Raw genomic sequence first — 24,327 nt, forward strand, 5'->3', positions numbered from 1 at the left:
TGTTATCTGCCCCTTCCATTACTCTGTAAGCTTCAGGAGGACAGGAATCCTGTCTGTTGTGATTATTACTGAAGAGAAAGCCTAGTGCAGGACTAGGACACAGTAGGTGCACAAGAAATTTTAAATACTTATTAAGTAAAAGAATGAACAGATGCAATGTAATGTAATCATATTGAGTCACAGTAGTCTTAAACCCTGTAAGCGACCAATAAATACTGGCACTATTAAACAACATTTAAATTGACTGCCTTCAAAAATTATGTAGTATAGTGTAAGATTAATACAAAAAATAGTACACAAGAGGAAGTAAAGCACAGACTCTGGAACCAGACTGCCTGGAATCAAATTTCTTATCTGCCACTTACTAACCAAGTGACCTTTGTTGGAGATTTAAACATTCTGTGCCCGTTTTCTCTGATCTGTACAAACAGGTCAGTAAGAGTACTTGGTGATGTTAAGGTGATGACTAAATGACAAACATGCCAGTCATCCAAGGAAGCAAGATGTAATTGTTGTGCCTGTTATCATTACAAAGCTAATGATAATCAATGGTCTCATCAAAGAAAAAAAGAAAGTTACACAGAATCAGACGGGGAAAATAAGTAGGAGCAGCAAGCTGTAGAAAGGGAATTGGGTTGCAGACGTGCCGGCAAGAGGCAGGAGCACACAGGGACATCCGCAAGGGACACAGGGAGTAGCGGGCTGCGTGGGTGCCCAGGGCCAGCACGCAGACACTACTGACACAGTGGCTGGAGAGAAGGGGCTGCTGGGGAGAGACTGAGATAGGCCTGCCATTTCCCTGTGCCACGTGCTCGGAGCACTTAGTTCACTCGAGCCATCCACCTACTCGCTGTGGGGAAGTGTCTTTGGATCTGATTTTGGGCTCAGTTAATAGAAAATAGTTGGGAACATCAGCCAGTAGGCAAGATTAAGTTGTGCACCTTTTGACAGCAGCAAATATCTCTGGGAATTAAAGGCAAGTTCTGTCTCATACGGCAGTTTTCCTGACAAACGCTGTACTCTACTCGTGGATCCTAATGGGGGAAAGTAGTTTCCTCATTTTCTTTTGTCTTCCTTCATTTTTCAATGGCATTTCCCTCACAATACTGAGAACATATTATACAATCTCCTCTCTGGTATCCATTCCCCACTCCCCAGATCCTGGATCCATTTAAAACAAAGTCATTACAGTTTGGATTTTGTGATACTACACTGACTAAAGGTCTGATTATTTTATAAGAAATAAAGTTTTATCCTTTTCTCTAGCTGTGAAACTAGTTCTTTTTAAGTTACCCCTGAGACCATCTACACATGGCCCACCATGAAAAATTTACATTAAGATGAGTTTAACTACATCACCCACATTAAGAGTCTAAAGTTACATCTGTTGGGATAAAATGACTACAGCTGAATCCTGAGGTGATTTAAAACAAAAACAGATGAACTAGGTGCTAAGAAAGAGTCTGCCTACAGCAAAGCATTGAATAGCTAGGTTGGTATCTTGTGGCAAACTTTCATTTGTTTCTACCATATTTTCATTGCTCAGTGTCAGACTGTCCTTTCTTTAAAAGAGGGTGAACTCATCCTATCAGAAAAAAAAAAATGTGGGACATTTATCTTGAGAAATCAATTTCAATAGTCAACCTTAACTTCCTAACCAGAATATGTGAATCTAAAGGTCAGCTGCTGCTCTACTTTGGCCAAAAAAGTAGGTATTTTAGGGGATTCAGATTTGTCTCTAAATCTTTGATTGCAATATTCTTATGTACTATTGTGTTAAGAAGGTGTTCATTTTGGTAAATGTATTCTTCACTTCCCCCAGTGATTTATGTCATCTGAACCTTTTTAATCAATAATGTTTGATAAGGACTTCCCTGGTGGCACAGTGGTTGACAGTCTGCCTGCCAATGCAGGGGACAGGGGTTTGTGTCCCGGTCTGGGAAGATCCCATGTGCCGCGGAGCAGCTGGGCCCGTGAGCATGGCCGCTGAGCCTGCGCGTCCGGAGCCTGTGCTCCGCAACGGGAGAGGCCACAACAGTGAGAGGCCCGCATACCGCAAAAAAAAAAAAAAAAAAAAAAAAAAAGTTTGATAGAAAACACATAGCACAATGGAAATAAACCAAAATATTTTGAAAATAAAACAGTTAAATAATATTTATTTCAAATCCCCTATAAATTCTTGATAGGTATGAGGTAGAAAACCTTAAAAATTTTGTTTCCTCTGAACTCTGGAAACCTAACTTTCTCATGTATGATAAAAATCAGTATCACAGGCTGGATTTTCTTTGTAATCAGAGTACCTCTTCTCATGTTTTATTAAGAATTCATAAGCAACTATTGCTTCTGCTATCAGGGAACCCAAACTGAGGATGGTTTACTCACTCACTTGCATTGTGAAAAAAGTTTTGGTTTTTTTTTTTTTTGGTCAATTGAAGAAGCAATACCAGTAAAAGAAACTGTATAAAAGGATATTATTAAATAAAAAGTATTAATAAATGAAAGTAAATATATTAAATGGAAAGGAAGTCTCCTTTCCACATCAAACTCTCAGCCCTCTCATCAGAAACTAAGTTAATGTGGGGGGTTGTTTGTTTGTTTTTATGTACTGAAACATAAATTTGCCATGCATGTGTGTGGTAGATTGTTACAGGAAAGGCTCCTAATCAATCATGTCTCCTGGCATCATTTTCCCTGTATATCCACTCTAACATTGACTCTCCATGTAATTTGCTTTGGTCAATGTGACAATGACAAATGTAACACAAGCAGAAGCTTGATAAGTGCTTATGCCATTGGGTCTTGCCTCCTTGGAAACCTGAGACCACAAGGCTGAGAAGCAGCCAAGGATGAAAAAACATGTGGAAAGGCAAATCCTACCCTGAGCTGCCCCACCAGCTGAATGAATCCAGAGATAACAGCAGGAGAACTACCCAGCTGACTCACAGAACTGTCAGAAATATTGTTGTTGTAAGCCAGAAAGTTTTGGGATGGTTTGCTACTCAGCAATAGATAACTGATACAGTATGCAAGCACAAATAGGCAGATATATTGTTGACATTCCTTGATTTCAGTTTAAAATAAACTGAAGAATAAAATAAAGAAGAATAAAATATAACTGAAGAATAAAATATAACTGATAATTATGAGATACATAAAGAGAATGTCACAGAAAATATAAAACGTGATTATAACTTCATCATACATAAAGAAGGAACAGACTAGTCTGTCATTTGGGATCTGTATTAGCAGTCTTTTGATTATAAACTCTACTAATTTGGTATTTTATTTTATCTTATTTATGTTTTGGTCGCATGGTCTGTGGGATCTTAGTTCCTCGACCAGGGACCAGACCCGCACCCCCGGCAGTGGAAGCTGGGAATCTTAACCACTGGACCACCAGGAAAGTCCCATGTCTACCCTATTTTAAAAGGATGTGGCATATACATCTTAGCTTCAGTTCTTTCAACAGTTATTTTTACCATAGACAACCAAGAGGTTTATGCAAGTAAGACTTGAAAAAACTTTTAGAATTCTAAAATCATTAAATAATCTGAAAAATCAAATAGTTAAAGATAAGAAAGGGCATCTGGTTACCCAAGCATCGAGGAAGAAAGCTGACCTTCTATCCAAGTCTTAAAGGTCTTGAAAGATGGAAAATTCACAAGTTTATATTTCATGATCCCTGTAATCTACACAATATGATAGACACCCTTCTTAAAGCTGAACTCAGACTAAAAAACTCAGATACTTCACTTTTCTATAGGAAGAAACCTGGAATACTATTCAGTGAGATACATGAGGATTTTTCTGTTTATTTCCAGAGGTATTTTCAGAGAGGATTTAAAGCCCAACACTCCTCAACCTAAATGAATAGGACAAAAAAAAAAAAAAAAAGGAAAAAAAATGAATATGTTAACTGAATAAATATTTAATGAGTGACTTCTTTGATCCAGCTATTATGCTAGGGGTTGGACCAGGCCCAAGGCATCTAGAGAAGAGCAAGGTAGAGACAAACTCTTGAGGAACTCACAATGACAGAAACTGACTCAAAACGATCACGGTAATAATGACAAACATTTTTTTGTATACTAATGATGCACAGCATTTGCTAAGTTTCTTACATATATTATCCCACTTAATCCTCACAGTAATCCTATTGTATCAACAATGTAATCCTCATTTTACAGAAGAGATAACTGAGATACAGGTAACTTGCCAGATATCACACAGGTAATAAATAGAGAAGCCAAGGTTTAACTCTAACAACATGGCTTCAGAAAACCACATTCTTAACTCCAACTGTGGTGCTCTAGTGGAGGAATTGCCAGAATTAGAATAAATAACAGCCTAGGTTCCCAGAGGAAGTGGTGTCTGTTCTGGGTCTTAAAGGATGAATAGGGGTTTGCTTGACCCCATAACTGCAAAAGGAATTGATGGGACTTCCCTGGCATCCCAGTGGTTAAGACTTCCCCTTCCAAGACAGGGGGTGCAGGTTCCACTCCTGGTCAGGGAGCTAAGACCCCACATGCCTCGCAGCCAAAAAACCAAAACATAGAACAGAAGCACTACTGTAACAAATTCAATAAAGACTTTAAAGAATGGTCCACATCAAAAAAAAATCTTTAAAAAAAAAAGGAATTGATAAATAATTTAGCCAGTGCTTCACACATGTTTAGCTTTCTTAATTCTTACAACATCCTTGTGCAGTAGGTATTAGCCTCACTTCGTGATGAGAAAACTCATACTCAAGGAAATTAAGTAACTTTCTCGGGATGGTGAGTAAGAGTTCCAGGTAGAAGGCGCAAGATGTGACGAGCGAGGCCAGGAAAGGGCATGGCACATTGATGTGAAAAATGGGGATGTGTGCTAAGCTGAGAAGGCTGTGGGGTTTACCCCACAGGTAACAGGGAGCTAGTAGTGCTCTATGAATGAGGAGTAGTACAAGGAGGTTGGTTCTCCGGGCAGAAAACTCTGGTGGTAGTGAGTAGAGGAAACTCCAGAAGACAAAAACTTAAGCCAGAGAGACGAGTTAGTTAGTCTGAGGCAGCTATAGCAGTCCAGACAAGCAATGTCAGGGGCCTCCCACTATGAATTCTGAAGGTTCTAAGAAGATCCTACCATGTCAAACAATTTTTTTTTTCAAAAATTTTCCCTCACAGGTGCAATGTCTACAATCTGGCTTCTTAAACAATGGCCATCCTAAAATTTGATGAAATAGTTTAGAATAAAAGGTTTTATGCAAATAATTTTAGAATATAAACTAAGTCCTTTGGTTCTATACAGTATCCAAATTATGTTGTTGCTTAAAATACTCATTCTATTACAATAGAATATAGATTTTCTTTTCTCACTGGACATCCTGCTAAGACATAACTTATTTCCTTGCACAACTCACTGCCTCTCTTTTAGGAAAAAAGGGGAATCAGGGAGGTTATCGTTGTATAAGATATGATACAATAGATAGACAGGATTATAAGGAAGTTAATGCATTTAGATCATACCAGAGCAGGGTATATAAGTTAGAACTTACAACAAGCTAACATGCATGCCAGAGGAAATTCCGTGCCAGCCAAGTGGGCTGATGGAAGTGAAGGGTGGAATTGTGAAGAAAAATAGGCTATTTTAGAAAATCTGAGAGTTTAGGAGAAAATGGAAGAACTTGGGTAGGCTGACAAACACAGGAAACTGTCATGTGTTATCAGATGTTGGAGACACAGTTCAGGGCTGCCAAGAAAGATTCATGAGAATGTTTTCAGAGAAATTGGGTTGAAACTAGCATTCTGTTGACTATGAGAAAGACATTGCTATGAGCTGAACTGTATGTCCCCAGAATTTATATGTTGAAGCCCTAACTCCCAGTACTGGTATCCTTATAAGAAGAGGAGATTAGACACAGATAACACAGGCAGCAGGATGACCATGTGAGGATGCAGTGAGAAGACGGCCATCTCCAAGACAAGGAGAGAGGCCTCAAAAGAAACCAAACGGCTGATACCTTGATCTTGAACTTCTAGCTTCCAGAACTGTGAGAAAATAAATTTCTGCTGTTTCCCAGCCACACAGTCTGTGGTAATTTATTACAGCAGCCCTAACAAACTACCACAGACATGAAACTGGGGGCAGACATGAGACTCAGGAAAAAAAAAAAGTACTGCCTGTTTAGGAACCAACTTAGTGAGAAACTTCAATATGTAGTAAGAGCTGGTAGGAAGTACAGTGACCCTAAGGGCAAGGGATAACAGAGGGTAATGCAGTGCCTGGAAAAGAGGATGAATGAAACGCTGCACAGAACACACTGACAGAGGCACTAAGCCTGTGCCAAACTGAGTAACTGAAGCCTCCCCTGACCTGAGTGACACAACAGAACACGAAGCTTTACCACCTCTTCATGTGGTTTGTATGCCAGTATTCCCTCACATAATAATAATGATACTAGTGATGATGATGATGATGGTGATGGTGATAAAACCATTTGAACTACATATTACAGAGATTTGGATAGATTACAGGCATAGAAAAGGAACAGGCTAGACATTCCAGATGAAAGAAATCGCTCCCTCCCACAGGTGGCAGCAATAAAAAGTCCCCAAGCCAGAGGAATTGACAATAAGAAGGGAGTGCCCATTTAATCACAACTATCAACTACAGCAAGGAATATAATTTTCCCCTCAGCAGTTTGTTTGCCTTTAAGCGGAGCTTCAGAAAGCTTGACAAACAGTTGGAGATATGTGAATAACACTTAAAAATCTTCACTATCTTTTTTTGGTTGCTATTCTCATTTACATGTTACTTCCACCATTTCAAAAGAAAAGAATTTTTCATGGTTGAGGGGGGAGGGGGAGAAAAAGGCTTAATAGTAAAATAAGTAAGTTCTCCAGAGTACTAATTAGACTCGGTCATTTCCCAGCTAAATGCTAAATGGATACATGAGCTTGCGAAACAAGAATATGACTAACTAAGTAAATATAATATGATTATACTTCATTCGCCCCAGAGAAGAGGCACTGGCATCTGACATAGCTGTGGCTGAAGTGTTTGAAATACCCCCAAGATCCAATGGCCCAGCCTTCCTAACCTAACCTATTTTAAACACCTAAGACGTTTAAATTTATTAAAAATAAATGTAAATTTAATTAATTAAATTTGAATTTTAAAAAAAGTTAAATTATTTCCAATGAGCAGCAACAGGGGCACAGAGAAACACATTTATTTTCTTGTCTAAATCAGATGCCCAAACACAAACTGAAGCACACTTTAAATATAATCTTAACATGAATTCAAGTAGTAAAAAAAAAAAAAAAATCAAAGAGGTGTGGCTCTCATTGTAAATAGCTGTGGGAAAATTATTTATTACCTCTGCTTGCAAAGAATGAAGACAAGTTCTAACTTTATTCTCCAACACAGATAAACATAAATCATAACAACTGGATAAGAGGTAATTGGCAAAACACAGCAGAAAGTTATATGAAATATGGAAACTCCCACTTAAGAGCAAAACCAGTTGTCTTACTATGTCTTTAGAAGACTGCTGAGAGTGAATTAGCTGCAGGGAAAAAGAATAAAGTTTGAGAGGAGAGGAACCACTAGTTGAAACAGCAGTTCTGAAGTGTCCTTTTTTGTCGTTAATGTATGTGGAGAGCTCTAACGACATTGTACCAAGTTTGGGATGCAAGTAAGGGCATGTGCTTTATTCTTATGATTTATTATTTCTTTTTCTGAAAAAAAGAGATGCCCATATAAAAATCAATTTTTATATCCATTTATCTTATTTTTCTTTGGAGTAGGACAATTTAATGATTTATATAGATCGGTTCATGATACAATATCCAGGTTCACTCATCAAGTTAATTTTAAAATGTTTCTATGGCTTTCTCTTTAATAAACGGAAAGAAATGACTGGCAGAAGCAGGTATGATGGTAGAAGAAAACAGCAGAAATAATAAAGGATACAAATGTATTCCAGATGATTAGGAACAGACAGAAAAGCAGAGTTTTCTTAATGTGGAGGGTGCCTGAGGCCTGGGCATCCGGAGCTCTGGCCTGTTTTCTCCACCTGTTATAAACTGCTTCAGAGCATGTCTAACATTTACGTGTTTTCTGCTCATTCCCACAATGCATGATTTGTGAGAGGCAAGATCAAATTGTTTAATCCCTGTTTGGGGGAAAACAATGCCCCAAATCTCAGACACACTGAGGGTTATCAATGTTAACAGAAGCCTCAGAGGAAAAATGAAGCAACTGTTTTGATATAAAAACTACTTCAGGGCTTCCCTGGTGGCGCAGTGGTTGAGAGTCCGCCTGCCGATGCAGCGGACACAGGTTCATGCCCTGGTCCGCGAGGATCCCACATGCCGCGGAGCGGCTGGGCCCGTGAGCCATGGCCGCTGAGCCTGTGCGTCTGGAGCCTGTGCTCCGCAACGGGAGAGGCCACAACAGTGAGAGGCCCGTGTACCGCAAAACAAACAAACAAACAAACAAAAACTACTTCATTATCAGTTTGTTATCACACCACTGTAGCCTATAACAAAATTAACATTTGTCTGGGAGAAGATTATGACACTCTAAACCAAATATTCCGAATTGTGGCTGTCAATGTGCAGAGGTCTTTATAGGAAAGGAACATGAAATGTGGTTCCATTAAAAATGAACCCTGGGCCTCCCTGGTGGCGCAAGTGGTTGAGAGTCCGCCTGCCGATGCAGGGGATACGGGTTCGTGCCCCGGTCTGGGAGGATCCCATATGCCGCGGAGCGGCTGGGCCCGTGAGCCATGGCCGCTGAGCCTGCGCGTCCGGAGCCTGCGCGTCCGGAGCCTGTGCTCCGCAACGGGGGAGGCCACAACAGTGAGAGGCCCGCATACCACAAAAAAAAAAAAAAAAAAAAAAAAAAAAAAAAAAAAAAAAAAATGAACCCTTTCCACGGTGCACATAAGGGCACATATTTTAGATTCACAGAGTCAACAAAAGCCTCTGTGTGGCCTCATTGCTAATGCAAAAAAAGCCTCTATTTGGGAGATTACATTCTTGTTTATACATAGCAACAATAGCCAGAAAGAAATAGCAAACAGCATGAAAAAATTAGAGGTAAATTGCTCTTAATACAAATGTTCTTTATAGTTTTGCTCTAGTGTGAAAGTTATTTTCAAACAGTTAAATTCAAATCCATGGTTACAAATATGGAGGTCTGAGAGAGAAAAATATTAAATCTCTAGATAAACGAATTTACCTCTATCCCATTAAAAGCATGACTTGTAAGAGGCAAGATCAAATTGTATTAATCCACTTTGGGAGAGTGGATAATTGTCTGTCACAATACATAGATAACTGAGCTGGAGCAGAGCTTAGAGTTTTCTGAGGCAGGTAGTTACCATGGTAACATATAGTCAATGATGGCCTCCTCTCTAGCATGGGTTAGGAAGACAATTTTGGTGTGAAAGAAGAAGATGCTAGGGCAGGACTTTGTTTTTAGTTGCTAGGGCCCTCCTCTTCCTCTTATTTCCCTTACTCTTACTGCCTCTGCCATCTTTGTTTATTCCTCCTACAATGCATTTCAAATCTCTATGATTAGAGTAAAATGGTAGTGATGGTGGTAATGTCATTAGGACAGAGAGAAGCAAATCACAGGAACTCGCCATAGATGGCAAAATAGCAATTGGCCTGATTTTGCTGCCACTAAGTAACCTGAGCTACCAACTGAAAATTTTGAGCACAGGTCAGTGTTATCTTCTGATGTCACTAAACTGTCCTTAAAATATAAGTGATTTTGGAGAAAAGATGTATTTCTCTTGGGTAATCACCAACAAGTCATTTAGTGTCCCCCTCCACCGCTCTCTGTGTTCTTAGAGTTCAATCCTTGGTACCTCTCCCTCACCCCCTTGTCCTGCAGTCTCTCAATCCCTATCTGTCTTTGCTTTCTCTTCTACTAGTTCTATTCCACTATCTATCATGTCAACCACTCTCCTGCTACTAGCCTCATCTTCCTGACCCTGTAGCGTGCTGGGGTTAGCAACTACCAGTCCAAAAGAAGTGACTTAATATTCGCAAATTGTGTGCCACTTGTTAAGTCACTGGTGCCTTGAAATTGGCCATATTTTACCTGGAAATTGGCAAAAGCTACAAATCAGAGATTCCCCCTTTACTCCTCCCTCTCGTATCCCCAAGGTCTGGTTTATTAGTGCACCACCGCCCTGGTCCCACTGCCCTTCCTTTGTCTCATGCCGGCAAACCTCAACTATAGGTGAAAGTAACTGCTTTCTTCATGTATACGTTTGGATTGTTGGGTATTTCTAGAGAAACTCCCAAAACATTGCACGTTTTTGCCACTATAAATTCATGATCTCCAACAATTCAGCCCAAAAATTATTTTGTGTTTTCCCAGTTAGTTCTTCCATTCTTTGCAATATCTAAAAGTTTGTGCATGTTCTTTGAATCTCTAGCTCCACTACATTCCCTTAGTTCTAGATCCTGCTTAATAGAAATAAGAGAAACCTTCAAATGGAATATTCTCAATTTCTTTCCTCCTCACCTTACCTTACCTTACTTAACCTGCACATTTGTCTTTATCCCCATCTATTCCTTGCTCATTCTCTCCTGCTGTAATGGAAGAAAAGTACATTCTTTAGAGTCTAATCCTTTATCTCCTCTGAGGTCTGTCTCTGTTGATATATTCCAATTTCTTTATTGAGTCTTCAACTTTTCTCTTGTGGGTCTTCCCTTCTTATTTGAAGAGGGATGGTCTGGCCGGCCCCTGGATATCAACCCTCATCATTCCTTGAGCCATCTCCTAGTTTCTTAAACATACCATACTCCCTCCCACCCCACAGTGTTTACACATGCTTCCTTCAAGTCTGAAATGCCTTATAATCTCAGTGCAAGAAAGCTTTTCCTAAACCATTGAGCCAATCAGGTTCCTTTACTCTTTGTTCTTCATATATCTTTATTATATCTCTTCTGAGCATTTGTCTCACTTTGTAATTATACATTTATTAAGGCAATTATATAATTAACAACTTCTGCATGATATAAACTCCATGAGATCTGGGAGTGTATGTGCTTTTGCTCAACCTTGTGCTTCCTGGGCCTGGCACAGTGCCTGGCATATAGTAGGTACTCAATGAAGAAATTGACCATGAGCGTTTTTTAAGCATTTAAAGCCATCTTTCCCATCCTCCAAAAATTCATCTCAACCTCATGTCTACTTCTCTCTCTCTCTCTTGTACTTACTCTCTTACTTACTCTCAGGCTTGATGACTGTTTCTTCCATCCTCCATCGTCTCCCCACACTAACCTCCTTAGAAGAGTTGTCTCATCTTCCTTTGTCCATTTACTCACCTCTTGTTTATTCCTTGCATCATTGGCTTTTATATGTCATCACTCCACTGAAACTGCTGTCACTAAGCCCACAAGGAACTTCTTTCATTAACTGTTGCACGATGTCCACTTCCACTCTCAGTACCTTATGAGAACTCTAAGCATCATTGACATTGCTCAACTTCTTCCTTCTTGAAAATATACCTTTTCCCTTAGCTTTCACACTTCACACTATTCTGGGTTTCTTCCTGCCTTTTCAGTCTCACTAGCTGCTGTTCCTCAGCCCATCTTTTATATGTTAATGAACCTACCCTCAACCCTTCTCTCTGCTCCTCTGAAAATTCACCCACTCCCATGGTTCAACTACTGATGACATCCAAATGCCTACTTTTAGGTCAGATCTGATTTCCATTGCATAACCACCTGCTTGTTGGATATTTTTACGTACTTGGATATGAGACTGTAGATATACACCACAAACTTAACATGTCCAACACTTAACTCATTATCTTCTATCCTTGCAATTGGTTCTCCTTTGTGTGTTCCCCTTCATAGAGTGACTACTACCAAGTTGCCTAAGTGAGAATCCTGAGCATGATCTCGGCTCTCTTTCTCTGCCCTAATGCTCTCATTTAATCACTAAGATCTGTTGATTCTATCTCTTGAATATTTCTGGAATCTGTCCACATCTCTTTGGCCCATAACAATTAGTCTGGTCACTTCTCAACTGGATTACTGCAACCACCCCTGAATTGGTCTGTTACCAATATCTAATCTTATCCATTTTAATCTATTCTCCACAAACCAGCCAGAATAGCCTTTCTAAAACATAAATCTGATCATTTCTGTCTCCTCTTTAAAAACCCACAATACTTCCCCCTGTCTGAGGATAAAATCCAAGTTGCTTACCATTGGATTACAGGCTTACATGGCTCTGTACCAGCTGTTTGGCTCCTGCTTGCCTCTCTAAGTCTTCTATCTACTCCCCTCATTCCCTCTGTCCTTGAACCCTATTCTCCAGTCATGAACTGCGCTTAAGTCTTGGACAGCTCCATCTTTTCTTACCTCTGGGCCTCTCTGCATATTCTCTGCAGGGAACTTCCTTCCCCCTCCCTCCATATACTACTTAATTCCTGCTAATCCTTCAGGTCTCATCTTAAATCTTACTTCCTCTGAGAAGGCTTCTTGCATAGTTCCTGGCACACAGTAGATACTCAATAAATGACCTTTCTTTCCTAATTCCCTTGTTTTAGTTTAATGTCAGATTTTGCAGTTTTAATATTGTTCAAGTTATTTTACTACTAAAATACAAACAAAATAGGCTATTTTACTTTTTAAAACATTCTATTATGAAGATCTACCAATAGAATATTTTGAGTGATATGATGAACTTTTCTACTAATGAGGTTCATCATAACTGTGACACTTGTAACACTGTTCCAAATAAAAATCAACTTAAAAAAAAAAAAAAAAAAAAGACTTGCTTCCCAGCTTTTGGAGAGTAATTCTCAGGAAAAGTTGACATGGCCATAGAACTAACGTGTATTATATATATATATAGTACTCTAAATTATGTTATAGATGTTTTACTCTTTTAATTCATCTCTTTATTTTTATCAGAGCAGTGCCCACTAAGTGATGTTTAAAAGAGCCAAATTTTTAATATTTCATCATCTACATACATGGCACCTATTTGAAACATAAGGAGGCATAAAATATTGCATTAAATCACATACAATGTCTAATACCTGGCAGTTTTTGACCAACAAGAATGGTAATTTCATCAATTCAACCTAATACAATATAAGTGAGTGATATTGAATAAAATTATGTAAAAAAAAACAGATCAAGAAAAATTATAAAGGTTATATGTATATGAACTTGAATATATATAGGTATCACATTTATAAATTCTTATACTCTAAAGAAATATCAATTTTCTTAACAAGCTTAAGATGATCCCACAGCACAAAAGTTAATTTTTTTGAGTCACTGAGTTCCCTTTAAGAATCTAATAAAAGCTACATATTTTCTCACCAGGAAAAACAAAATGCTTAAACGCTTATATAAAGAAAGTCAAATTTCTAGTGACTCAGAGCCCATGAAGCCAAGATCCAAGTTTAAGAAGCTCTGCAATAGCAAAATTTTAAACTATAAGCTAACAACTGAATAACGATATTCAACAAAAGTTGCCTTCCTGTGAAAGTGCAGGATATTCATATATTAAGTAACCACATTATTTTTCAAAGTCAAGTCTGATGGGTGAATGTATTTTCTCATTTTAGCCTGGCTGGATCATAGGAACAGAAGGGATATCAAAATGATTTAAAGTCATGTTAGTAAATTAGAAAAAAATAAACACCGAAAAATATTCCTGATATTTAATGTCACACGGGTTTCAGAAGAATAAAGTTATCTACCCAATCCAATGTGCTTTATTAATAAATCCTGTTATCCACACACAGAGGTAACAATTTATTTTTTACCTGTAACAGTTGCATTTATTTTAAAACCAGTCAGTTTACTAAAATAACTGGGTCACCTAGTTCCTTAAAGTTAGAAGAAAGTGATTCATTTTCAAGGATAATTAAATGAGAACATGTCCATTCCAAGACTATACGACCATACACAAATCCTATAAAAGTAATTAAAATCCAAAAAAAAAAAATGTATTACCTTTGACAGAAATTCTATTGTTAAACAGGCTGTGGATAAGAAATCACGAGTTCCAACTTTTTTGCCTATTCCATGCCTGTGGTCACCTTTGTCTGTGAATGCTTTAACATGCAGCCGTGGTCTGTAAGTCCATGATTTCCTAACATTTCCAGTTCCCAGCACATGCTGCTGTAATGATGGCACTATGACTCACATCCTTACCACACTCCCACTTTCATTATTCAGTGTAACACCTCATCCTCCACAACCTCTCACGGGTTACAGCATATCAGAATGGGGAAGGCGGAGGAGGGTCCGACAGTGGAACAGGCCTAAGTGCTTTTTCAAAACTGCAAGCTACTGTGAAATCCATGTAGTGGGTTGTGACTAGCAGAGGGAAGGGTAGAAGTTTAAAATGAAATATAATATAATATAGTAGAAGAAAAACATCAGAGTGCATCATACATTGTAGCGTAAGTATCTCTTCAGATGTGTGTGTGTGTGTGTATATATCTGTGGGTGTGTGTGTGCACGCGTGTATGTTTAAGGTCTTGATATAAAAGCTATTTCAAAATGTAGGTCTTGGTTTAAAAACAATCTTAAATTTTCATGTTGGAGATCTACGTTCTAGTCTCAGCACGATCCCTGAATACTGTACAATTTATGTCTTCCTTCTTTCAGTTAAACCTCACATCAGCCTCACGATCACACTATAAATAAAATGGTGTCCCTTGGGTACTGTTTTAAGTATCTAAGAGAAAGGTACTCTCCTTAGATAATACAAAAAAACCGAAACAAAACAAAATAACAACCGTATTATTACTTTAAAAAAATTCCTATCTATCTGTTCATGCCTAAATAAATCACTCTGGTTGCACATAGCACTTTCATCCCAGGACCAATCCATTCAGATCATATTTTGAACTTGTCTTCTAATGTTTTATGTTTCAGTGTCTCTCAGATCTCACGTTTCTGGCTTGACAATCGTTAGTTACCTCCATCCTCTGAGGAGCTTCATAAATTATACTGGGAAAAAATCTTTCCCTGTACATTTCATATTTTTAAATCACTTTCCTGAGTTTTTTGTTCTCAGTTATTTTTCCACAGTTCTAGATTTCCCTTGAAAACATTTACCTATACCTCTTAACTCTCTACTCTTTTATTCTTAGAAATGCATGCTGTGTTTTAATGGATTCCTGCAGCACTGCCCCAAGTTATAGTACTCTTTTCTGACAGCTCTGGAACAATCAGCTGGCTGAAGCCTACCTTTCAAACCTACTACCCAGAAAATTCAATCAAAGGCACCATGACCACTGTGTTTTCAATGTCTACAGACAAATGTGGCTTATGCTTAGCCATCTGGCTTAGCCAAATAAAACAATCAGTCATAAAGCCTTTAAAAGTTTGCATTTCAGGATGAAGACTTCAGAGGTCTATCTTTCTTAATACCTTTGGAATATGATCTCTTTGAATATAGAGTTCATTTGGAAGACAGTGTAATCTTTTTCTCCTCAAGTTATTTACGTTCAGCATTGAGTTGTACTTTTGAAACATTTAGAATTTAGTTTGAAATAACTTAAAATTCAAAAAAAGTCTTACACCAGAAAAGTGTTACAGTGGGTATTGTGCTTAAGTGAAGTCTGTGTCAAAATACATTTTAAGAAATGAGCTTAATAAATCAATAGCTACTCTATCTCCTAATTGCTCAATCCCAAATCCGTGGAATCACTTTGACTCCTCTTTTCCTTTCACACCCATATTTAATACATCATGAAATCCCATTGGTTCTCTTTCAAAATATACCCAGGTTCCAGTCACCTCCGTCTCCAATCCATCTTTATCCCCACTATTATCACCCTGGTCAATCTATCATCATTTCTCTACAGGGTTACTGCAAACCCCCTATCTGATCTCCCTACTTCTACTCTTACCTTCCTATCGCCTGTTCTCAACACTGTAGGCACTATAATCCTCTAAAACCTCAGACAGATCTTATCACTCTTCTACTCAAAACCTTGTAAGGGCTCTTCACTGCACTCCAAGCAAAGCCTAAAAACCCTTACAGTGGCCTACATTTTTAGGCTCCTTGTGAGCTCTCTAACTTCCTCTCCTATTGCCCTCATTTTCATTCACTTCTTTCCAGCTACACTGGTCTTCTTGCTGTTCCTCCAACTCACATGGCATGAGCCAGCCCCAGGGCCTTTGAACTAGCTGTTGCCTCTGCTGAACTGCTCTTCCCCTAGATATCTCCATGACTAATTCATCTCCTTCACCTTCAGTGAGGTCTACTCTGACTACCAAACAACAACTATAACTTTCCTTCTCCCCACCAATCCAATCTTGCTTATTTTGCCCTACTTCTTGTTTTTTCATAGCTATTTATCACCTTCTAACATATTAAATATATTCTTTATTATGTTAATTGCTTACTGACTCCTTCGGCAAGAATGTAAAGTCCATAAGACCTGGGATCTTTGTTTTTTCAGAAAACAAATTTATATTTTTGTCAATGGTTAGGTAAGAAGATTCCCTAGTATATTCCAAAGGTACAAGAATTTACATCAGTAAATTGGTTCCAATTTTTTTTTTAATGTGCTAACTCACCTTGATACCACAATCCTCTAGATAGAGATTTCTATTTTAACTTATTTATAAAAGTTGTTTATTTTTATCAGACATCTGATAAGGAGCAATGTATCCGCAAACATTTGTCAGGTGTGGGATGGAAATGGGTAGATCAAGACAGAGCTTTCCAAGTCCCTTAGAGAAAGAAAAGCATGGCCTAAGCAGGCTTTTCTTGCTTGGTCCTAAATAATCTTAAAACAGATGGCAAAAGCTAAATACTAAGTCTGCTGCTATGGAAACCACTATCACGGCAACCCATTCTAGAGCCCCACCTATGAGATAAATGTTTGTCTTCCTCTTATTACAACCTGAGCCTGCTAACGTTCACTCTAAGTCTTACTAGAAGGTACAGGCACTATAGATACATATCAGTTTGACAAAAAAGTTTGAGAGAAACTAGGTCACACACCATTTCACCTTAAACATAGTCAAAATCCAGCAACATACTGAGAAAGAGTTTTATATAATTTGCCATGTTATTCTGCATTCAAGTTCCACCTTTATTATCTATAAATTCATATTATCTTACCTTAATATTGCAAGCCTGCTCCATTAACCTTCTTGCATTTTCCTCTGCCCTGTATCTCTTTGGAAGCTGGACTCTGAAGAACTTTAAAGCACCTTCAAAATCAGCCTGCAGAAGATCTTCCTTTGAGGTCTAAAAAATAATCACCAAGAATCATCAATTACACTTTAACCTACATTCAGAACGAATACATTGAAAAAGGAATTTCTATTTTCCTGAATGTACTTTTATAGCCAAGATCTAGGTGAGCTCCAAAAATTTTTAGGAAGAGATTTCTAACCTCTTTACTATAAGCTGAAATAAGTCACCATAAATCCTAGACGTGACAAAAGAATTAACAGGCTAACATATTTAATTTATATTACCTGAAGATTTGAATAGTGGATCCTGGCAAAGCTAACCATGTTATGGCTCTAAAAAAAGAAAAATGCCAGAAAAGGAAACACTTTGAACTCTGGGACTAATCTGTGATTTTTGCTTGGTAGGCATTTTAAGGATATTTTACAAAGCTGGCTGAAGACATAGACAATGCAATCAAAGCACAGCAGAATTATATAATAAACACCAAATGAAAGGATGACTTTTCAACTAGTGACAGTAGCAGTTCAAGTGAAGAAAATAAGAAATTGTACCCATATCTTTTTTTTTTTTTTTTTTTTTTTTTTGCGGTATGCGGGCCTCTCACTGATGTGGCCTCTCCCGTTGCGGAGCATAGGCTCCGGACACGCACGCTCAGCGGCCATGGCCCATGGGCCCAGCCGCTCCGCAGCATGTGGGATCTTCCTGGACCAGGGCACGAACCCGTGTCCCCTGCATCGGCAGGAGGACTCTCAACCACTGCGCCACCAGGGAAGCCCTGTACCCATATCTTAAAGATTGCTATAAAAAAAATGAAGCAAACCACTTAACTACTGAACTTCTTATGAAAACTACTGCTTACCAGATTTACTTAAGAAATAACCACCACTTATAAATATATGTATGCACAGAAAAAAGACTGAAAGGAAATAAAAGAAAATGTTTCTCTGGATAGTGGGATTATATTTTTTTCTTCTTCTTTATATTTTGCTGTTTTTTTCTGCAGTAAAGATTTTGTAATAAGAAAGGCAATAAATATTTTAATAAACAACTATAAGTAATCGCTGGCAAACACTGAGACACAAATTAAGAGATTGAGAAAGACTGGGCACACAGAAGTAGGCCAAGACAAAAAGAAATAAGGTGTTTTAAGAGTCAGCACTTAATTGTCAAAAACTGCAGAAATAAAACAAAAACAAACAAACAGACAAAAACAAAACATAGTGGCTAGAAATCACAGAACTACATGCTAGTTCAAAATATTACTTTATTTACATTCAAATTTAAAACTGATTAACCTTAAAGACTGCATTGAAAGAGTATAAGGAAGTCAGAGGAATCCTGCTCATAATGAGTTGTTGTCATCACCACCAGCCTGGTCTAAGCCATTGTCATCTCTCAGCTGAGCCACTGCAGTAACTCCCCAACTGGTCCCCCTCTTTCTGCTCTTGCTCCCCACAATCTACTCTCCTTACAGCAGCTAGATGATACTTTTTCAAATCATGTTGCTCTTCTGTGTAAAGCTCTCCAGTGGTTCCTACTGTGCTCAGAATAAAACCTAAAATCTTTACCATTGTCCACAAGACCCTTCAGGATCTGGGGCCCTTGCCTTCCCCTCCAACCTCATGCTGAATCACATCTCCCTCCTTGCTCTCAAGCTCCAAGCACACTGGCCTTTCTGTTTTCTTGTACACACCAAGTCCATTCCTAACTGAAGGCTACTGCCTATTCTCTCTGCCTGGAATATTCTTCCCCCAGATCTTCATAATGATAACAACTTTTTGTGATCTAGATTTTAGCACAAATATAAGATCTGAGTTAGGCCTTTTCTGAGCACTTAAATTCTTCCCCACAGCCCATCAAGTCATTTTCCATCCAGTCATTTTCCAGTTTTACATCTGTTTTTGTCCTAAGGAAAGGGGATTTGTCTGTCTTGTTCTTTGCGGTATCCACAGTGATGACTACTGCCCAGAGTACAGAAGGTACTCAACTAAAATTTACTGAATAAGTGAATGAATTCTACTTCCGCCTCTCTTTCACTGTACATATATAATTTTTTCTTCCCTTCTCTCTTTCCCTTTAAACAGAAACATGTAAAATAGAATAATATATTAATTCACACAGCAGGCATTTTCACAGGGAACTAGGTTGGCCCAAGTTTGGATTCACAAACTATTAATCAGAAGACAGAGCCAGGCTAATAGTGCCAGGGAAAGAAACAAGCTTCAGTACATCTCAGATTTATTTCCTCCCTCACAGATACTGAGAGATGGTGGCAAAAAGCAGTGGAGAGAATATTTAGCATGATAAAGTGCTACCATCTCACCTTAACTTAGTTGGAAAAGGCAGTTACTGGAAACAGCTTCAGCCCCAAAGAGGGCCTCTTCAACTAAAATATCAACAGCTGAATTACTGAGAAAGCAACCACCTACCAGTTATGCCAGACATACTACATCGTTTTTCACCTGTAATACTGGTTCTGACGATTATCTCTTTGGCAATTGTTGGGAAAGTTCAACACAGGCTGCTTACAGAGTTTGTAGCGAAACAGGATTAGTAGCTTTCTTCATCAGTCAAAAACCTTTTAAGGGCACCTCTTCTATTGCCAGTGCAACTAACCTCTAGTTACCTGCAAACAGATGCCCAAAAATGGTGGGGAGCAGTCTACTGCCTACAGGCAGCAGCATGGTTACCTAATTTTCTAATACGGCCCAAGGCCTAATTTCAAGTCCAGCCTCTGAGTTCATACAAAAGCAGAAAGATTAGGATTAAAGATGAGAAGTCAAATATCCTGTGACATTTGCCCTCTGGTCAGGCAGGGATGGCCAGGCACACAGAGATGCTGTTTGGAGGAGGCTGTAGTCTCAGGGGAGGTACAGCAAGGAGCTCCCTACCCAGGTGGGGCTGAAGCCCAACTCAGGTTGAGTCTCTGGAAACCAGAATTCAGAGTGCCCTGTGACTGCCCTTTCCAAGACACCACTGGTGTTAGTGAAGTCCAGATTGCGTGACTGGCTCAAGTCAAGCCCCTGAAGAGAGGAGCTCTGATAATCATAAGGCAAGTGTAGAAAATGCATCTTATTTTTTTTGTTTTTGTTTTGTTTTGTTTTTTGCGGTACGCGGGCCTCTCACTGTTGTGGCCTCTCCCGTTGCGGAGCACAGGCTCCGGACGTGCAGGCCCAGCGGCCATGGCTCACAGGCCCAGCCGCTCCGCGGCATGTGGGATCTTCCTGGACCGGGGCACGAACCCGTGCCCCCTGCATCGGCAGGCAGACTCTCAACCACTGCGCCACCAGGGAAGCCCCAATGCATCTTATTTAATCCTCTAATTTTAGCCTCTAGGAAGTACTTGTCAATTAGAGGTCCTCAAGCAAGGTTGCAAAGGATGGAATAGTCATTTTAATTCCAACTCTGGCTAACTCATGGTACTGCATAATTCTCCATTGTTCTCCTACTTTAAAAGTGGGACTATCTTCAACCTTGAATATTTGAGAATGAAAAAAGTTAAGGCATATGAGTATATTTTGTGAACCCCAAAACAAATGTAAGGGACAACATTTTGGAAAGTTGTCTCTGTTGCTCAAATATGCTCAGATACTGAAATTTTAGTATAACATTTTGTTACATTGCTTATAGTCCTTTTTTCCTAACCTTACAGGTACATCTCATATATATTTAACAAAATTTGAGTCACTTTGTACATATTATTTTGGTAAATATAGACACCTCATAAATGTCAAGCATTGATGTAATAATATTAGTCCAAAATATAGGTAGTGGTGCTTTCTATGAAACTAAAACATGGCTTCAATCACACATACTAATTATTAATGAGCTGACTATGGAGATATTAACTTAATTAATGGTTATAATTGAGTTTATAATTGCATGAATGCTAACCCTCTATTCCAACAAAGAAGAGAAGTTTAACACATGATCTTGTGATACGACCCAAGCTTTAAAAATACACCCCTAAAAGGCAGACTAACATTTCAAAAACTAAACCAAGTACCCGAAAGAGGTTGGGCTGGCTTCTGGATAACATTATCCATTTGTACTCACTACACAGAATCCCATCAGGCTAGAAGAATTGATTTAAATTAGAAAGGTTGTTCTTCAACTGGGAAATTCTTAGAGTTTTTCTATATTACCTTCAGAACAATAGTGAAGGAATAGTAAAATAATGAAAATGCAATTACTTTCCTAACATTATTTGCTAAGTAATGTCAGCCAGAAGATAATATAGACAAGAACTAGGGAATTTGAATAAGCAAAGGCATGTTTTCTTCCCTTGTACAATAAAGGAAAGAACTCTACCAGATTTTAAGTAAGAACTATTAAATGATAACTTTTGAAAATCAGTGGCTCTACTAATACTCATCTTTTGCTCTCCAAACTTTCTGTCAAATCCTTTTAAGTGATGATAGGAAACATGTTTACCAATTAGACCTTCAAAGGTAACATTACTTCTTCTTCATTTCTATGAATAGAGCTATATAAAAAGATTACCTGGATAATTAAAAAGCATTTAAACAAGTCCTACTTCTATTTCCTTTCAAGTAGGTAGAAATAAATATCCAGAGGGAAAGGTAAGTAGGATGTTAATGTAGGAATCCTTCCCACTCACCCCAGTAAAATGAATTAAGCACATTGCCAGGCACACAATAGACACCAACATATATCTGTTCCATGAATTTATAAAGGATCTACTTCAAGCATACTCACTATTAATAAGTCAAAAATTTATAAGATGCAAATTAGAAAGGAGATGTAGGAATTACTTTGAAATAAAAATTGACTTTTATATTTGGGGGGCATCAGAAGTATACATGGCAACTTTTATACTTGAGTCTTTAACTTCTTTTAAGAGTTATCATCTCTCTTCAGTGAGTAATCCTTGCAGCCGTCAGTAACAGAGGTAAAAATGGGAGAGAAACTTTCTCCTCTGCTCTTTTATTCCCTCCTTAAAATTAATGTTTTAAGGAAGTCCACAAATTAAAAAAACAAAACTAGGATGCAGCTTGACAGCATAAAGAAATATGATCAAAATTAAACTTTAAATGGTTACTGGAGGGACAGCTGGAACATTTGGCTATAGATATATGTCAATCCTCTTCAGCCTGAGAGTCCTTTGGATTCACTGTGCACAGTGCCCAGAGTATCAGATAGAAACTATAGCCAACACTGATACCAACATTTAATGATCTGATACTAACTTCCCATGTCATATAAAAGCAAAAAGAAAAAAATCTAGGAGGATAGGGAAGATTTTGAACCTGAGTAAAAGTTTTTCCTCTTTCTCCAAATTTCACACACTTACAGAGGAATATGAACTCTGGCTATGTGCCCCTGCTAATACCATTTGGAGTGTGTTTTTCCCACTGAAAAATTCAGTGCAAGAGTATCACATTTTAAAGTGATTTTTTTTTTTAAAAGAAGGGAGGGTGGGTGGAAACGAACAGTTCTAACATTTGAGTGTTAGCTCCAGATGCTTCTATTCGAAACCTCTCATTTTCTTGGATGACAAATCTTTCTTTAAGGGCCTCTGATAAGCAGCAAAATCTAGGCTTGATTATTTTAGGGGATTATTTGAAAAAAAAATCTAGGCATGTTTCTCTTTCTCACCTTCGCTATATTCACCACAAATGGCTTTTCTTCCTTTAGTTATAGTGTCTAACAGGATTTCCATTCCATTGAGAAATGTTTCTGGAGGTCTGAGAATCATTTGGAAGCACAGGCTTTAGAAGAGGACATTACTTAGCTGGTATCTAGGATACGTATATCCCTTGCTTTAGTATTTTAATTTCACCAAAGAAACATGTGTTTGGTGAGTCTGCACACAGAATTTATGCCTTGTGGTAATATCTAAAATGGAGTACTTGTACTTGATTTATTAAAGGGAAATGATTCTTTACTAGGTGTACCTTTGAAGGACAATAAGCAAAAATTCCAAATGTGCTTGGTGTTCTCATAGCTTGATGGTCTCTCTGTGAATCACGGAACAATAAATAAGGCTCAAAGTCCAAATCTACAATACTGTCTTGGTAAATCTTCATTTATTTGATCAGTTTCATTAAGAAAATTAACTTGCCTTATATGAAGAAAACTACTGGCATCTTAAAAGTAAAATAAGGGATTTGGGGCTTCCCTGGTGGCACAGTGGTTGAGAGTCCACCTGCCAATGCAGGGGACATGGGTTCGTGCCCCGGTCCGGGAAGATCCCACATGCCGCGGAGTGGCTGGGCCCATGAGCCATGGCCGCTGAGCCTGTGCGTCCGGAGCCTGTGCTCCGCAACGGGAGAGGCCACAATGGTGAGAGGCCCACGTACCACACACACAAAAATAAATAAATAAGGGATTTGTATGTGTTTAACCCACACACACATTCATATTTAAAACATGATTAAAAACCTAAACTTCAGTACTTGCCCTCTTGACTGGTAATGGAAAGACTGCAACGTTGCATGTGGCAGGATTCCTCTTAGGATTACCCTGTGCAGATTAGCCGCTGATCCCACATCATTAGCCAGTCCAATAACACAAGGCTGAACAACTGTACTTCCCTCTGGTACACATGCTAAACTTTGAGCAATAACTCATTGGATAGCTGATCCCAATTCACAGCCATATTGCACATTAAAGGGCATGTGATTTCTCAGAATGTAGAGTGCCCTAGTTCTATCGACAATCTTTTAAGTACAACACTGTACAACAAAGTCAGAGATTTCCAAACGGCCCTATACACAACGCAGCACACATTTTTCACATATAATGCAAATGGCACTATTACCTGCAGTGTTAGAGGCCAAAACAACCTGAGGGCTGTACCACCACCTCAGGTACCTAACTGAGCAACCAAGCCGACTTTGTACAGTTGCAACATATAGATATCTATGACCTCCCACAGATCTGAAGCTTGTGAAGCTTATGGGTTTTGTTGTTGACAATCGTTTTACGCTAGAGTCATCCGGATTTTGATGCAGATTTTAGTATGAGTGATATTCTTAGTTATCAATTTTATGTTTTCCTTCAAAACACTGAAAATGTAAATGCCAAAGATAGGCAGCGCCAGATCACTGTAAAGTTATCAGTGGAAGCCCGTGAGACACAAAGTTAAGCAGTCTTTAAGAATATGGAAGT

General features: G+C 38.6%; 1 protein-coding gene across 5 annotated transcripts in view; it reads right to left on the reverse strand.

Annotated features, from left to right (window-relative positions):
• The window catches only part of RABGAP1L (RAB GTPase activating protein 1 like), a 694,034-nt gene that overhangs the window by 123,599 nt on the left and 546,108 nt on the right, over window positions 1–24,327 (reverse strand). For all 5 annotated transcript variants that reach the window (XM_060091226.1, XM_060091228.1, XM_060091224.1 and 2 more), the window contains one exon: window positions 17,116–17,244. In XM_060091226.1, coding sequence (XP_059947209.1) covers window positions 17,116–17,244 — 129 coding nt within the window. The remainder of the gene's footprint in view (window positions 1–17,115; window positions 17,245–24,327) is intronic.

This window comes from Mesoplodon densirostris, chromosome 2 (genome assembly GCF_025265405.1).
Source record: "Mesoplodon densirostris isolate mMesDen1 chromosome 2, mMesDen1 primary haplotype, whole genome shotgun sequence".
NCBI classification, from domain to species: Eukaryota; Metazoa; Chordata; class Mammalia; order Artiodactyla; family Ziphiidae; genus Mesoplodon; species Mesoplodon densirostris.